Source organism: Petaurus breviceps, unplaced genomic scaffold, assembly GCF_028583685.1.
Source record: "Petaurus breviceps papuanus isolate PSGF00001 unplaced genomic scaffold, PetGlider_PUasm1.0 186, whole genome shotgun sequence".
NCBI classification, from domain to species: domain Eukaryota; kingdom Metazoa; phylum Chordata; class Mammalia; order Diprotodontia; family Petauridae; genus Petaurus; species Petaurus breviceps.
The window spans coordinates 41,424,387-41,441,756 of record NW_027185798.1 but is presented as its reverse complement, the minus strand read 5'-3'; the positions used below and the strand labels follow the sequence as shown (position 1 = coordinate 41,441,756).

At 39.1% G+C, this 17,370-nt stretch overlaps 1 protein-coding gene across 4 annotated transcripts in view; it reads right to left on the bottom strand.

The window, feature by feature from the left end:
- DENND2C (DENN domain containing 2C) overlaps positions 1 to 17,370 on the bottom strand; it is an 82,891-nt gene that overhangs the window by 4,526 nt on the left and 60,995 nt on the right. For all 4 annotated transcript variants that reach the window (XM_069090297.1, XM_069090300.1, XM_069090299.1 and 1 more), the window contains 9 exons: positions 16,152 to 16,339; positions 13,922 to 14,031; positions 12,925 to 12,994; positions 12,398 to 12,475; positions 9,735 to 9,875; positions 3,994 to 4,142; positions 3,269 to 3,446; positions 2,858 to 2,899; positions 2,074 to 2,179 (listed from right to left, as the gene is read on the bottom strand). In XM_069090297.1, coding sequence (XP_068946398.1) covers positions 2,074 to 2,179; positions 2,858 to 2,899; positions 3,269 to 3,446; positions 3,994 to 4,142; positions 9,735 to 9,875; positions 12,398 to 12,475; positions 12,925 to 12,994; positions 13,922 to 14,031; positions 16,152 to 16,339 — 1,062 coding nt within the window. The remainder of the gene's footprint in view (positions 1 to 2,073; positions 2,180 to 2,857; positions 2,900 to 3,268; positions 3,447 to 3,993; positions 4,143 to 9,734; positions 9,876 to 12,397; positions 12,476 to 12,924; positions 12,995 to 13,921; positions 14,032 to 16,151; positions 16,340 to 17,370) is intronic.

Below are 17,370 nucleotides of genomic sequence, written 5' to 3'. Positions count from 1 at the left end.
TAGCCAAATCCAGGGAAGTTTTGATGGTGCTCATCTGTGTTTCATGACACTGTTGATCATCTCATTCTTGAAGTTCTCCTCACTGCCTTCTCTCCTAGTTCTCTTCCTACCACTCCTGATTTTTTTCTCCTCCTGGCCTTTACCTATAGTTGTCTGTAAAGAAAACATGTTGTAAACCATTTGAAAGTGTTAAATAAATGTGAACCAACTATTATAATAGCTCCCTAACTAGATATCATACAATGTCCAAAAGACTTAATTTGACCTTGAAGATCCTAACTGACCCTAAATTAACTGTCCTACTTTTCCCATTATTTTCAAAGGATTAAATGTAGAAAAGTCAAAATAATTGTCATGAACCCTCTGCTTTTACTATCATCCATTATGGTAAAAAAAATTTTTTTAAATTATTTATTGCATTATAAGCCCACTAAGGGTTGGAACTAAGTAAGTCTTAAATCATCTTTGTATTTTCCACAATGGCTTTGGACCCAGTAGATGATCTATGCCCTCCCACAATTTATCCATTCAGTTTGGGGGCTCTACTCTGGAGCTGTGCTGTCTTTACTAGTGGGTATCAAGTAAAAACTCACCTAATCTCATCATATCTAGCTGGCCTTAGATCATTTATCCTTCCATCCAGCAATCCACCATAACACCATAGCTTACCCTACCTCTTTCATCTCTTACTATGAGTCAGTCAATAAACAAGCATTTATTAAGTGCTTGCTATGTGTTAGGCACTAAGCTAAGTGCTGGAGATACAAAAAAAGACAAAAATACAGTCACTGCTCTCAAAGGGCTCACAGGGGAGAAAGGAACTATGTACAAGTAAAATACATATGAGAAACTGGAGGGAATGTCAGAGTGACGGCTCTATAGCATTAAGAGGGAAAAGGGAAAGCTTCTTATAAAAGATGGGATTTTAGTTGGGACTTACTAGAAGCCAGGGGAGGGAGTTGAAAAAGGAGAGCTTTTTGGGCATGTGGAACAACCAGTAAAAATGCCTAGAGTTGGGGGACCGAGTGTCTTTCTATAGGAAGAGTAAGGAGGTCAACATCATTAGACTCCAATGTATGTATAGGGAGAGGGGAGTAAGGAAGGTGTAAGAAGACTGGAAAGATGGGAGGGGGTAGGGTTATAAAGGATTTTTAATATCAGAGCCTCTGGAATTTATTAAATTGCTGACTGTTGAACCTGGAAGAACACTTTAGGAAAATCTCTTATAACAACTGAGTGGAAGGTGGAGCTATCACAATAGTCCAGGGCCCATACCAGAAGTCATATAAGAGAGATATTGTAAAGTTAGAATTGACAGAACTCTGTAACAAATTGGATACTGGGAGTGTGAAGTTGAGCAATGTAATTAGGTGTAGTTAGCTTGGGTGACTGGGAGGATGGTCGTGCCCTTGACAATAATAGGAAGCAATAATCAAATTAGTTCCTCCATAAATTACTGGAAAGGTTCTGACAATCTACTGTTCTGTGCCTCCGTTCACAATGTCTCTAACTACCTTTGCCAAATTTCTCCTTCCTGGCCACTACCACCCTGTATGCCTTCTATTTTCCTATAAAGCTCCTTAACAGGTCGGATGGTCTCACTTTTTTCTTTGTACCCCCAGGACCTAGCACAGTGCCTGGCATAAAATAGTCTTTTAATAAATGGTTGCTTGACTGTTGAATGAATAGGATGTATTCCCTACTCCTGTTCACTAATCCATATCCTACACTCTAAAAGACAAGTGCAAGCCCTGGCCTGCTCTAGAGAAGCTTGATTCTAGAGAATCAAATTCCTTGATTAAACCATTCAACATTGACCTTTTCCTTCCCTGAATTTCTCTAACCTTTTAAGCTAGGCACTAGGTTCTGTGTGCTATGTCTTCTGCATGTAATATGCATCTTTCATTTCACATTCAGCTTGACAGTAACTCCTTTAGTGGCATGGCCTCTGTCTTCCTTTTGTATCCTTTGACATGTTAAATAGGATGCAAAGGTTTGATTAAGTAAGCAACTAAACACCACTTGACTTGGAGTCATGGAATCACATGATCCAGTCAACACAATTTCTTGTACCTTGTGGAGAACTCTGCTCCTGAGCTAAGATTTCATTTCGTTCTTCCAAAATCTGCACCAGAGCAGCCTGGAGTTTTGGTGGTAGAATTTCATCTTCATCAGAAACCTAAAAAGACAACAGTAGCATTGTGCATGAATTTATGGATTGGAACTCAAACACTCACTACTGAGACCCAGGAAAAGTGGTGTTTTTTACTCTTTGCTGTATGGAAGACTATTTCTCCTAGACTGAGCAGATTTAAAACCAAAATATTACATAACAACCACTAATGTCAATCAGAAAAATCACCCAGTAACACCACTTAGTTACTTTGTTAAATAAGCTTCCATTCATAAGTCTCATGATCTCCGCTGATCTGAAAAGAAAGATGTCCTCCAAATGAATGCTGGTTGGTTTTGAAATTGAGTCAGAACTATTAAATAATACTCAGACTTTGTTTTATGTATTGTCAAAAACCTACATCCTGACATAAATCATGTGATGTTTGGTAGGCTGCCATTAATTCATCTGCACTTAGAGAAAGGTAATGCAAGGAGCTATTTCCACTGAAGCTTTCTCCTTGTTTGGGTTAGATTTCCAGTGAGGCAGCCCCATTTTCTCAAACTAGCTTTGTATGATGGGCCATAACTCTTAAGGTTACTCATTATAAATAAACCTGAGTATGAGGAGGAGCTCAAAGTCTAACTAAGTCAGTTCCTCTAAGAAAATTCATTTTTCTGTAAAAGATCTATTGAAAGCTATCTCCCCAAACATTATTATACAATCTCCCTCTGTGTCACTCACCTCCTGCAAGAACTTGTCTGCGCAGAGATCAACAATCAGCACCTATTGGAGAAAGGCGTCAGGCAGGTTAAACTGGAGTCATTCACATAAAATTTGCTGAATCAAGGAGAGGGTTGTGGTTTTTACAAGCAGTGGGAAGTTTTCATGAAAGTGACTCAAAGTTCTGGCCTATTTAAAAGTGCACCCAGGTTATTTCTTGGGTTCTGAGCCTGTTTCCTTTCCAGCAGGCCATCCTATTCATGTGACACAAAAACAAGTCTGACTTGCTATAGTAAATATGTGATACTTACCTATATTGCAATATTCTTAGATTAATATGGTTTCTTTTTCAATTGTGGGAAGAATGTTCACATGTGTTGAACATTAAACCATCATTCTCTGCCCCCCCCCCTCCGCCCCCCCTTCCCTTACCTCTTCAATGGGCAGATCCTGGAGCAATGGTAAGGAGCAGGACAGAATGCCGATGAGGAACGGGGTGGGTGAGCACACGATGTCAATCATGGAGACTGGCAAGACTGGGATGTAGGTATGTTGCCAAGTGAAGGGATATAGTGTGGCTACCACAGCATGGCCACACTTAGACAAAGTGCTGACCGGAGGAGAAAGTAAACAGTGTCACACGAGAGATTCACATTGGCCCAGGAAAGTATGACATAAAAAGAGGAGTTACAGTTGACTTCTTATTCTCATAGATCCAGTCCTGATTTCTCATTTTTAATTGTCAATCAAATTCAATTACACTTTAATTTAAATAAATTATCTTTCAAATTAATTCAATTTATAATGGAATTCTCAATTTTAATTATAAATTAAATTCAAAATTAGTTTTGTTTTAGATTGTAGACTCTTCTCTATCACTAAATCTGTAATAAATTTATATGCTCAGAGAATGCAAACTAATTTAAACTGCCTCAACAAAACCAATTAGAAAGCTATGTCTACTGCAAAAAGAGAGACTGTCAAAGACAAACCTAAGTGACTTCTGTGTTACTTATTATTTTGGATCACCAGTTCTCAAATACTTTAATTAGCTTGGCTAACTGTATATACATATTTTTAAAATAAGATGCCCAAATTAAAAAAAAAGAATAAAGCAAAAAGGAATTGTAAAGTTGAATATTATACTAATTTCCTACCTCAAATTGTTGGCAACAAATATAACCCTTCGCTCCAAAAGGAGTGAGGCACAGACTCGAATGAGTTGACATACACTTAAACATTTAAACAGACACTCAAAATCAACATGTTCAAGCCGAGAATCCAGTGGTCGGCAGAGTTCAATTGACTGTGAAGACAAGAAGATGTTGGAAGAGATGATGTATAAACATTCTAATTTTACTATATCTGCATTTATTAATATTATAAGAGAGACGTGTCTCTTGGAAGGATCCCTGCCTTAGCCCCACAATCCATTACTTTATGTTCCTGCTCAAAATCCATCTCTTCCTTCTGACAACCAGGACTCTATACAAATGTTCATTTTCCATACTAAATCATAATGTTGTTTTAAAGACCTCTAGAAATATGGAAGAGTACTATTGCTTTCTTGGGTCTAGGACTGTGTTATCTCAGAGATCAGTCAAGGCATTTAACCACTCAAACAACATCCTATATCTCTCTTTCACAGCCAATCTCTTGGCAAAAGGCAGAAAAATCTTTCTACCTCCACTTTCTCACTTGTCAACCACTTGTGACATGATTTCCAACCCCTACTACACTTTCTCCAAGCTACTAACAATTACCTGCTAAATCTGAGAGTCTTTTCTCAGTCTTCATTCGTTTTGATCTCCCTGCAGATTTGGGCACTGCCAACCATCTCCTCCCTCCTGGATACTTTCCTTCCCCAAATTCCAAAACATTACTCTCTTTTAGTTTTTTCCCCTTAGCTGTCAAATCATTCCTCCTCAGTTCTCTTTGCTGTATCAATATACCTTCAATATACCATAACCTAAACATGGCTATCTCCCAAAGCTCTGCCCTCTTTTTTCTCTATCTTCGTTCCTAGTGACCTTATCCAGTTACATGTGGATCTGATTACAATGATCATCTCTACACACTGAAGACTATATATATCCAGATCCCATTCCTCTCCTGAACTCTCGTCCCACGTCACCAAATGCCTTCTGGTTATCACCTGCCTGATAGGTGTCTCAAATTCAAGGTGTTCAACTTTACATAATTCTCTCATTTGATCCTCACAACCACCCTGTGATGTAGGTCCTACAAACTACTGTAAGGGTCAGATGAGACTATAAATATACATACAACATAATGCTTTGTAAATCTTAAAAGTGATATATAAATGTTGTTATGGCTGTTTTTATTCCTCTAGTACTCATTTTTAATGGAATTGTGGTAGAAATGGCCCTGAAATATTTGTTATTCATTTATATTTTATATGCTTTAGATTTTTGCACAGAGGAATAAAATAACTGCCTTTTGTAACTGCATAAAATACTAAGATTTAAGTTTATCTTTGACAGGCTCACTGACAGCAGCATTGAGACAACTCTTAGCAGACAGAATGATGAGGAAAATAAGTACCTCATTTTCTTCCTACCTGGTTTTGATTTCTTCTGCTAGGTCTCTATATTTTAAATTTTTTTCATTCCATATGACTTGGAGATGTGATAAATATCTGGTTTGGCAATATCCATTAGGAGCATTGTTCATAAATGTTTCTGGATCAGTGTTATGTTCAGGTGATTACGGGCAATAGTTTTGCATACAATGATGCTCTGATTCCAGTAGAGCTTATTTGCTGAATTCTCAAGGTTATTTTAAGGTCTGCATTTGGGGCAGAGGGATTTGCCATCTGTTACTTTATGAAAGACAATGAACTTCTGATGTATAATTACAGCCATCAGATCATATGTCATTAGGCATTTGGCAGGTGATAAGATTTTGTAGCCTGTAATGATATGCTGCATTATTTTTGCCATTTACTTGCAAAATATACATAGATCAGCAAGCCAGTGCTCCTTAAAGATAACATTTCTATGATTTCTCTTGGTGGTAACTTGATTCTGAACTGCTATCATAAATCCCTCCATTTTCATTTTTAAAAATATTCATAGTTATAGCTATTTGTTCCATTCTTTGTTGACATATTTTAGTTGCATTCATGTGGTTGTTGTCTGTAGAAGGACTTTTGATTCCACAACCAGATTTTAGCAATTGAATAAATTCCATCTGGAGGTAAATCTCTTTTGGTTACATTTGACAAATTCGGTGGCATATACCTATTGTCAGTCTTTACTGTCTTGTTCAGTAAAGTAATATCTATTCTAGAAGTATTTGTGTTAAGTTTTTAACCCATTTATAATGTGTTCTGAGAAAATCTATCCATCCTTTTCCTTTAAAAAATTGTTAATCATACTATAGCTTCTTTTGGATGAACGGCTCTGTGTTTCATTAATATCAAATGTGTTTTTTGTGAGAATATGTTCCAATTCTGTTACTGTCCATTTTATACTTCCAAAAGTCTATTTTGGGATGGTTACTACTTAGGTGTTAATTGATTTAAACATGTTATCCTCATTAAATATTTCTTTCAAGGTGCCAGTAAGTCTCTTGAAATACAAAGTTGTAGCTTCCTTGATAACTTATCATTATTATTCTATTTTCCCCACAAATCCAGTGTTCCCTCAAAGTTCCCTATATCTCTTGAGGGTACCACCATCCTTCTAAATGTCATCCTTGGAACTATCCTTGTCTCTTCTCTCTCCCTCGAATATTCTAATGCTTCAATACCTTTTGCATACATCTCAAAACTCAAATGGTCACCATTCTAGTTCAGGTCCTCATTGTCTCTCACCTGTTTTAATTATTATCTAATTGTTCCCTATGCTTTGGGTTTCTACTCTATCCAATGCATCCTCCATATGTCAATATAATGTTCCTAAATAAAACATAGATCTGATCATGCTGCTTGCCTGCTCAGAAATCTTCAGTAGCTCCCTACTGCATTTAAAATAAAATAGAAACTTCTTAACTTGGCATTTAAAGCCCTTCATGATCTGGCTCTAATCTGTCTTTCGTGACTTATTTCACATTGCTCTCCTTCGTGAAATCTACATCCCAGCTAAAATGGTCAATGTTGTCTTCCATCTCCAGCTTCCACAACTTTGCTCAAGCCCTCCCCCATGCCCAGGAAGCCTTATTTTCTTATTCCCACATCTTTAGCTTCCTTTAATACTTAACTTGTTGCTATTTCACATGCAAAGCACTAAGTGGCACCATAGTGCACAGAGCACCGGGCCAGGAGTAGGAAAGACCTTAGCCAAAATGTGACCTGAGACACAGCAGTTGTGTGATGCTGGGCAAGTCACTTAACCTCTTTTTACCTCTGTTTCTTCATCTGCAAAATGTGGATAATAACAGCACTTACCTCTCAGGGTTGTTGTAAGGATCAAATGAGATAATATTTGTAAAAAATGCTTAATACAGTTGCTGGCACATAGTAGGAACTCTATAAATGCTTCTTCCCTTCCCCTCTTTATAAATAAATATCATCCCCTAGTTTTTAATTCTCTTCAAATGATTGTATATTTGTGCTTTAATTTTTTATTCCTCAGTAGAATGCAAATGCTTTAGTGATAAGGACTGTTTCTGTTTTTGTCTTTATATTCCTATCACCTAACAGTGCCTTGTACATAGTGGATGCTTAATACAAATTTACTGAACTGGATTTGTTTAGTAGTCTGTGGGAGTTGCCTGTATTTTCTGTACTTTATTAGAATGAGGAGAGAGGACATCTATGACTTGCTACACCTAGAAATTCTGCCTATTAGCAAAAAGAAAAAAATTATGAGGCTTTAGCCCAGCTACTCCCTTGTAAGCTATCTTCTCTCCTTCCATGCTATATCATGTAGTAATCGGCTGTCATATAATCAGTCAATCATCAAGCCTTTTTGAGTTTCACAAGGCTCTAGCACAGAGTTTAGCATGGAGAAAAACGACTGGTTTACCATGTGCTTCTATTTGTCACTTAGAATACAGAACCTGTTTTTCTTCCATTTGGTCAGATTCACCTCAATGCAGATAAGATACATTCTTCCAGCCTTCTTTTTCTACAGAGAGCCTCTAACTGGAAGTTCATTTCCCAATGAGCACAGCAATACCAGCTTAGAATTTCCAAGTTCCACCAAAACAATAGAGATACTATCATGGCAGGAAGAGGGACGGCTTCACTAACCTAGGTCCCTGGCATTCTTATAAGAAGATTTGGCCATCTTCAAATCAGCTACTACAGCTGCTGCCTGATTTAGTCAATCTAGATTCTCTGGTGTGCCTAGGCCCTTCTTAGACAAAGGTTGTAATCATGAAAAAGTCGTTAAAGTTGGAGAAGCCCTCTGTGATGGCATCACAGCTCCTAGACCACATTGTGCAGGTGGGCCATTCTGAGGGGACCCAAACTCATCATTTTTTTTTTTAAAGCAATTGGGGTTAAGTAACTTGCTCAAGGTTACACGGCCAGTTATTTCTGGGTGTGGTGCTGAGTATCTGAGCCCGGATTCGATCCAGGTCATCCCGACACTGGAGCTGGTGCTCTTACTCGCTGAGCCACCTGGGCTCCCCTAAGCAATTGGGGTTAAGTAACTTGCTCAAGGTTACACGGCCAGGTGTTTCTGGGTGGGTGCTAAGTGTCTGAGCCACAATTCGATCTCCAGGTCATTCCAACACTGGAGCCGGTGCTCTTACTCGCTGTGCTACCTGGCCGCCCCCACTTTTTCTTTTTTTATTACATTAGAAAACAACATCATTTTATTATGGGAAATGACATTACAAAAGAAGCATGAATGCCTGCTTTGCTGAATCGCCTTTCAGAACATGGAGATTTTCCATCCAGCTGAAACTGTCCATATGCATTGTCCCATTAAAATGTGAGCTTCTTAAAAGAGGGACTAACTTATTTTTTATCTGATTTCTAAGGGCTTAGTACAGTGCTTTGTAGATGGTAAGCCCTCAATCAATACTTCATTCATTCATTTATCTTTCCTTCCTTTCTTCCTAATTTCCCTATTACTGTGAAGGGCAGCACCATCCTTCACAACTGAATCACAACCCAGGTGTCATCCTTTGCTCCTCACTCTCAAACCCCACATCCAATCAGTTACCAACACCCAGCATTCTACCTTTGTAACATCTTTCTAATGTGCTCCCTTTTCTCCTTTGACGCTGCCACCACCCTGGTTGCAGGTCCTTATCACCTCACACTGGGACTACTGCAATAGACTTCTGGTTGGTTTCCTGGCCCCAGCTCTCTCCTCTCCAGTCCATCCTCCACTTAACTATCAGAATGATCTTCCTAAAGCACAGGTCTGATCATGGTACTCCCCTATTCAACAAATTCCAGTCATTCCTTATTGCCTCCAGGATCAAATATAGGATCCTGTTTGACTTCCAAAGCCCTCAGTAGCTTGGCCCCTGCCTACCTTCCATTCTCCTTACACTTTATTTCTCTTCATGTCCTCTATGATCCAGTGACACTCAGTGCCTTACTTTTTCTTGCAGAGGACACTCATCTCCTGATTCTAGGTATTTTCATTGGCCCCCCACCCCCATGCCTTGAACTGTCTACCTCCTCAACTAAAATTCCACTTTCTGTAAGAAGCCCTTCCTAGTTTAATGTTAGTGCCTTCACCCTGAGGTTACTTTTAATTCATCTTGCATATATTATTTATACATAGCTAGTTGCATACTATCTCCCATTACATTGTGAGCTCCTTGGGGGCAGATAAGTTTATCCCCCCCCCCTTTCTTTGTATCTCCTACACTTAGCATAGGTATTGGCAAATAATAGGTACTTAATAAATGCTTAATGACTTGACTACTTTATAGATTCATCAAACTCTTCCAGGACCAACCAACTTACCCCATCTCCGGCTCCCGGGAGGTAACTCTTAACAGTGATAGTACGTCCAGGAGCAGGGAAAGGTGCTTCCATGACACTCCGCATAAAAGGGTGTACAAGTGCCGGAGACATTTCTCTCCTCTTCTCCACCTCATCCAGAATCTGTAGAAAAAAATCATTCAGTTGCTTTCCCCTCAGAGTAAACTGTCCTTTTCTATAATGCTCCCAGGTAAGAGAGAGATCCCAGAATTGACCTCACTCTGGATGCAACACTCACACATTACCCAAACTCTAATTTGAAATCACAAATACCACCAAATAAGCTCCCCCAGCCAACCAAATATGTTGAAAGTATTATATTCCAGTCATCACCTTGGAACAGAAACACATTTATCTTTATCATTCTAATGGTTGATTCAACCAATCACCTCACTTTACTTAAAGTAACTGCCTTAACTAGTTGCAAATACATGTATTGAATCAAAAAGTCAAAGGTATTCGATTTTCAGAATGTCCTTAATCAATCTGGAAAGAATGAAAATCATCTGATGAAATACTACGTAGGAAGTGTATTAGGATTGGCTGAAGAGATCTAGTCATATTATGTGGGTTATGGATAATTCGAAGAAGCCAGTTCCAAACCTGGGCATTTGATGTTAAGCATTCTAATAGAAAACATTTCAGCCAAGTTCTGATCAATAATTGCTTAGAGGAGCCTTTGTCTCCTTCTCTGCCTTGACCAGAAGATGATATTTTAAACTATGAAAGGTGGGAAGATTTTCTTTGGACTTCTCATGGGCATGCCAGCAGTGACTCTGGAACAGATGGTGGTAGTGTGCTCATAAGGAGCCAAGGAATATTTAGATGAGGTGGAAAGGTGAACTCAGGACTCTGCCAAGAGCCTGGCAAAAAGCTACACCACGTCTAAGAGGAATGTAAAACCTCACAAAGGGGAGAAAATGACTTCTAGGAACTAAGAGCTATCAGTTAACCCTTTGCTACATATGATCTCTAAGTGTGAGCCCACCTTCCCCTGGATGCTCTGTATATCTGTGGGAGATGATTGCTGTACCATATGATTTTTTTTCTATACTTACTTAGTAAATACCTCTTTTTAAAAGCTAAATAAGTCTGGATGGCTAATTGATATTTAATTGATAATCAATGGAGGACACACACCAGTGGGAACTCATAGAATAACACTCGAAAAATCAGTCCACAATTCCTCAAGGTTATCCCTGGAATAGTGAGGTAGAAGAATGCACTGTACTCTGGGATTCAGCCTGGCAGCGAGAGAGTTTTGGGAGGAGGAGCCCTGGGGCCTATTTTGCACTAGGATAATATTAGGAACAGTAACAACATGTAAAAAATAGTTCAAATTTATGTAGGGCTTTGAGGTTTACAAAGCACTTTCCTCACAACACTGTGAAATAGGAATATAAGTTTTATTCCTATTTTATAGATAGTGGAACTAAGGTTCAGAGAGCTTAAAATGACTTGCCAATGGTCACAAAAAGAATAATCATTAGAATCAGGACTTCAGTCCAAGACTCCTGAATCTTGGTCAATGACAACAGCAAAAACCAACAATAATAACTAGCATATATAGAGTGAATTAAGGTTGGCAAAGTGCTTAATAAATGTTTTTTTTTTTTATCCTCACAAGCAGGCTGTGGGAAATGGGTGTGATTCTTTATCCCCATCTTACACATGAGGAAACTGAGGCAAATGGAGGTGAAATAACTTGCCCAGTGTCACGTAGCCAGACCCACATGCATCCTGCAGCACTTCTTAAACTGTGGGTCTTGGCCCTATATTCTCGATCCACTGAAGGGGGCTCACGAGCGAAAAACTTTAAGACATTAAGGGTATGTCATCTTTTTGTGAGGAGTAGCTATTTTCTTTTCCTTGAAGCATTGAGATCACTAGGTAGAAGTGCAGGGGCTGGTATTCTGAAATGTATAGTGTTAGGCAGTTACCTCTGGGCACTGACGAGTAAAATGCCTTGCCCAATGACACACAGCCAGTAATGGGTCAGAGGTGGGGCTTGAACCCAGGTCCGACCTGAAGACCCACTCTCTATCCACTGTGTTGTGCTAAGATTTAATAGAAACAAATATAAAGTCCCATAGTGGTTGGTCAGTTGTTTCAGTTATATTTAACTCTTTGTGAGCCTATTTGGGATTTTCTTGGCAAGGATACAGGATTGGTTTGCCATTTCCTTCTCCAAGTTCATTTTATAGATGAAGAACTGAGGCAAATAGGTTAAGATTTGCTCAGGGTCACACAGTCATATACACACATACATATTTCTATACCTACATATATTAATACATACACACATAGATGGTTCAAAGAAGTCTGGTGGGAGGGAAGGATGGGGTCAAGTATCTCTACTGACCACATTTTCTTCTGGGCTGGAAATTCAACCAAGCCATAGAAGGTGTAGATCTTCCCAGGTAAATGGTTCAAAATCTCCTGGTCATCACTTAGTACAGTACTTGGTATATAGTAAATGCTTAATAAATGCCAGTTAGATGATGACTGATTATTTACCCCTGCTGTAAAAGAACATTTAATTCTGTGTCCCTTCACACTAAATAGAAAATTCCTAAAAAACAAAAAATAGCATCTTTAGAGCCCAGAGAGAATAACTTTCCAGACACTACACAGATTTCACTCACCTTTGAAAAGAGGTTGAAGCAGCCCAACCGACTAACCATGCAGTACACCTCAGGCAGTCTCTTTCCTTTGCCTTCTGGCTAAAATATAAGAAAACAATGCAGAACATGATGCAGCTATGAGGACCAAGCCAGAGCCACAGCATTGTCCCTTATTACAGCAGAATTCTGGGAAATTCCCTTAGTATACATTCCCTGGATTGCCAGGGTTCCCATGCAGAAAGAGCTGGGGTGACTAGCGAGTAGCTCGAAGTTGTTTCATATGATGTACTTTACTCCTAGATATGTCTGTGATGGAGTAAAGCAATGGTGTCAGAGTTTCTTTATGTATCACTACAAATTATTCTCGTCTAGCCTCTACCTAGAATTGGTTGACTAATACTAGCATAGTGTCAATATACCAAACAGACCACTGTGTGACTGACACACTCCCCCTCACCCCTCAAGACCTTTTACCTCTCAAAGACCTGCCTCAGCCGTCCCTGCCATCCCAATTAGCACTGTTCTGGCAGCATTGGCCTGACACTCACCAATAGCTTCTTGCAGTAACCAAACCACCGGCTCCCATCTTCGCCCGTCAGCACAAAGGAGAAAGTTTCACTGTAAAGAAAGTCACCAATGGACTATCCACTGTCAAGTTTGAAGCAGGTTTGAAAGTTGCACAAGGGGTTGATTGGGAAATGGGAGTGTGTGTGTGTGTGTGTGTGTGTGTGTGTGTGTATTTGGAGTCAGAAGACTTGGAAACAAATCTGGGCTCTTGTGTGGGCTTGGGCAATCACTTCACTTCATTTAACTTGTCTGTAAAATGAGGCGTGTAGACTAGAAGACCCACAAACCCTTGTTCCGTTCCAACACTATATCCTAGAAATTAGAGCAAGGCCATTCATTTGGAGGATAATATGGGGCTGAAGAATGTGACCACTTGGACAGGTTCTCAGGCCATAAATAAGGTACGGGTATTCAGTGTGGCACATACATCAAGGTTTCCAGACTCAAAAAGGCATCAGAGCCCCGTCTGCATAGGCAGAGCTATGCAGACCTAGGCAGGATGGAGCAATTTACAAACACTGCCCTAACACTTTCCCTTTCCCACAAAGGCTGGGTGGGATCCACCTGGTCACACCCTTCACACTAGAGCCTTCCTTAAAAGTTCTACCAAATAAACAACCTGGGCTGTGGTTCTTTTAAAAAGCTGGAGAGAAAAACAAGGTGGAGACACTTTTAATGCTGTTTCCAGACCAAAACCCAAATCTCCTTCCTGCCGCTGGGGGGCGTTCCTGGCTTTTGGTCAACCAGAGGAGTAATTGTTAAGGCCTTTCTCAACAGAGAATATTCCAGTGTTTTTCTTTTTTTTTTCAGCTCCCACAGAGGGAAAGTTCTAATTCTGTTTCTTCCTTTCCTCCCACTCCATCCTTCTTCATCAATGATGGCATTCACTTAAGCTCCATTCTCAGTCCTCTCAGGCACACGGGCTCCACTTCCATGTTCTAAACCATAGCAATTACCCAAGGACAAGAGTCCACTCACCTCTTCAGTTCTGATGTAGGCACCCAATCCTTAGAATCAGGGAAACAGAAGCTGGGGATGACTTTGAGCCTTTCCTCAGTGTCTTTGGATTGCTTGAAGGATTGTTCAGCCTGAAAAAGACATCTTTGGTGATTAAACCGTATACTTTTGAAAAGGGAGCACAGAACCCCAGCCAAGCCCAATGATAGAGACACATGATAAGCCTATGTAGTCATTTTGGTATTCATTAATGCGGCTATGCATATAATATAGCTTGGTAAAAATAAGAAAGACATAGCTGGTAATGACATAAGCTCTATTGATTAAGTTATACTAGAAATGAGAAATTCTCTTTTTGTACAGGATAGATCCCATAATCCTCTGTCAGAGACATGGATGCAAATAATCTGTTTCTTATCTAAAGACTGATTCTTTACTCCTTAGTCAAATAGACTAACTCAGAAGAGAGAGATAGGAAGTACTGGGATCCAAAGTGAACATGAACACATTCCCAGTTATACTGATAACAGAAGTTCTGTTGATTCCTGTCAGTGATAAATAATCAAAGACATTATGACAGGCAGATAAAAAATATCATTTGGGGGGAAGAACTATTTTGGGAGTCAAAGCCATGTATAATCATTGCTTCTACTATATAATCTTTGCTATGCAATTACTGGTTTGTTGCTTCCTGTAAAATTTAGCATGAAAAGAGTCTTTTATGCAAGTCTGGCATTATATTTAACAAAATAGCCTAAATTGGGAAAATCAACGTTTTAAAATTCATTAGTTTGGCTTGTTCTGCTACAATAACAAGCAGATAATAAACCTGATTATTACATTGCCTCTTTGTAACTTATAAAGATGGTCTACCCATTCACTCCATTTTATCAAGAAAACATGCCATTCTGGGTCAGGTTCATTCTGCAAAATGAATCCCAGGATTCAGTAACAAATATATTCTAGCTGCGTCTTCTATTTTAGCCTCCACCAAATTTAATCTTTGAAGCCTCGTTACAGTATGGAGGTGACCCTGAGTTCTTCAAGAATATTCCGTAAGAGTGAAAGCTCTACCAAATCCTACCAAGATGGAAAAACTTCAAGTATGGGTCTACCTAATAACCATCCTATCTGATATTAGTAAAGCTCATCATCAACCACGGCAACAGTTTAGGAAGTTTCTTGGTGGCAGAAATTTATAAAAATATCTCCTAAAACACAGAGTTCCTCTCTGACTCAGGAGGGAGTGCTCACACTAAAGAAATCACAACTCTTTTGACACTAATATCTTTATTTATGCAAAATGACTACTACTTATTTTCAACATCTTCCACCTCAGTTTTTACCTCCTCTTAAAGTGTAACTAAGACATAAGGGGAGAGGTCAAGTTACTTGTCTAGAGACATCCAATGAATCCAAGTCACTTATTGATCTGGTTCTGAACCCACTAGTCCAGGTTTTGCTTAAAATGTGCTCATCCCTGAACTTTCTTACCCCTTAGAACAGAACTTTTCAAAAGTCCATGATGTGGTCTTCTTATGTGGAAAATTTCTCAAGGCTTTATGTTGATATATGCCATATACCATCTCTGGTGGTACAGTAGAGGTCTGGAGTCAGGAAGTAAGGAAGACCCGAGTTCAAATCCAGCCTCAGAGATTTACTAGCTGTGTGACCTTGGGCATGTCACTTAGCCCTGTTTACCTCAGTTTGCTCATCTGTCAAATGAGTTGGAGAAAGAAATGATAAACCACCTCCAGCACTTTTTTGTTTTGTTTTTTTTGGAGGGGGAAGGCAGGGCAATTGGAGCTAAGTGACTTGCCCAAGGTCACATGGTTAGTACGTGGTAAGTGGCTGAGGCCAAATTTGAACTCAGGTCCTCCTGACTCCAGGGTTGGTGCTCTATTCACTGTGCCACCTAGCCACCCTACTCCAGCACTTTTGCCAAGAAAGTCCCAAATGGGTCATGAAGAATCAGCCACAACTCAAAAATAACTGAACAATAACAAACACATACCACTTTTTTATTTCTTTCTGGAGGGCAATTAGGGTTAAGTGACTTGCCCAAAGTCACACAGCTGTGTGTCAAGTGTCTGAGGCCAGATTTGAATATATACCACTTCTTACAGGCAAAAGTTGGTGGTGAAAAAAGAGACAGATTGAATAAAAGTAAAAAACAAACAAACAAACAAAAACGACACACACAGACACACACAAAACTGCTGAATGACCCTAGATCTCCTTCCTTAAGTACCTTGCTGGGGAACTGCTGTATGACCTGAGGAGTATATGTTATTTCCAGTGGTTTCTTCTGCAGAGACACCACAACAAAGAGTTCAAATAATTGCTGTTCCTGGAGCTCAATGAGATCCCGCTCTAGAGTCTGGTAGTGAGGGTTCCTCTTGGATGACTGCTGTAGCTGTGCTATTCGCTTGTGGCGATCTATGAGGAAATCAAAAAAAGTTATTTTTCCTTTGCAAGGAGCCTTGCTTCTAGCATCTAGGGATCACATCTAATTTAAGGGTCTTCCCAAAGAGTATCTAATGAATGGTGACTAACTGATGTTTGCTAAATAGACATTATACTTTGGACCAGAGGTTCCTGAACATATTTGACCTACTGCCCCCTTTTCAAAAGAAAAAAAAATTACTTATCAACCTCTGGAAATCTACTTTTTTTAATCCTTTAATAGTTTTCTTTTTTGAATTTTGAAATTTTGAAAATATTTCAAAAAACAGAAAAAAATTTTTAATTTAATAATTTATTGTAAATTTGTGTGTGTGGGGTTTCTTGCATTGAAATTTTGATGACACAATATGTAACCATATAGTATTGTATTGTAAATAAAGCATTACACACACATATTCTTGCCATGAATGCTGGACTTCCCAATAATACACGACACACTCACCCACCAATACTTGCTTAAAAATTGTCAGTGGACTTGATCACTGATCAGTTATAACTTACATTTTGTGTGTTTACTTGGAAAATGAGGTAATCACTACTCCTTTAACTCTGTTACACAACAGAAGAAACATGTATGAACAGTTTTTAAAAATTCTCTTCTTTCCTTATGCTTCCACCTACCCCTTATTTTTATTCAATGCCCCCCAATTATACTTGAGGCTACTACTGCTCCCACCCCCCTCCATGGATTGGGGGGCAGTATCATCCACCTTGGGAACCTATGCTTGGATTATCAAATACAAATATGATATTGAGGTCCTTATGTGATCATCTCTTTAATGGCACATCAATTTCCTCTTAAGTTTCTGTTCTACCACTGAGGCTGTCAAATAAGATAAAAACCCTATAAAATTTGATTAATGACAGAATCTACTGTTAGGTCTATGATATCCTGATTTTAAAAAAGCACAGCTTGGGGGGAGTCAGCTTTTAATAACTCCAAAACAAGATGTATCTTCTCATCAAAGAAATCTTTTTCCTTTCCCTGTTTTTCCCATGACACG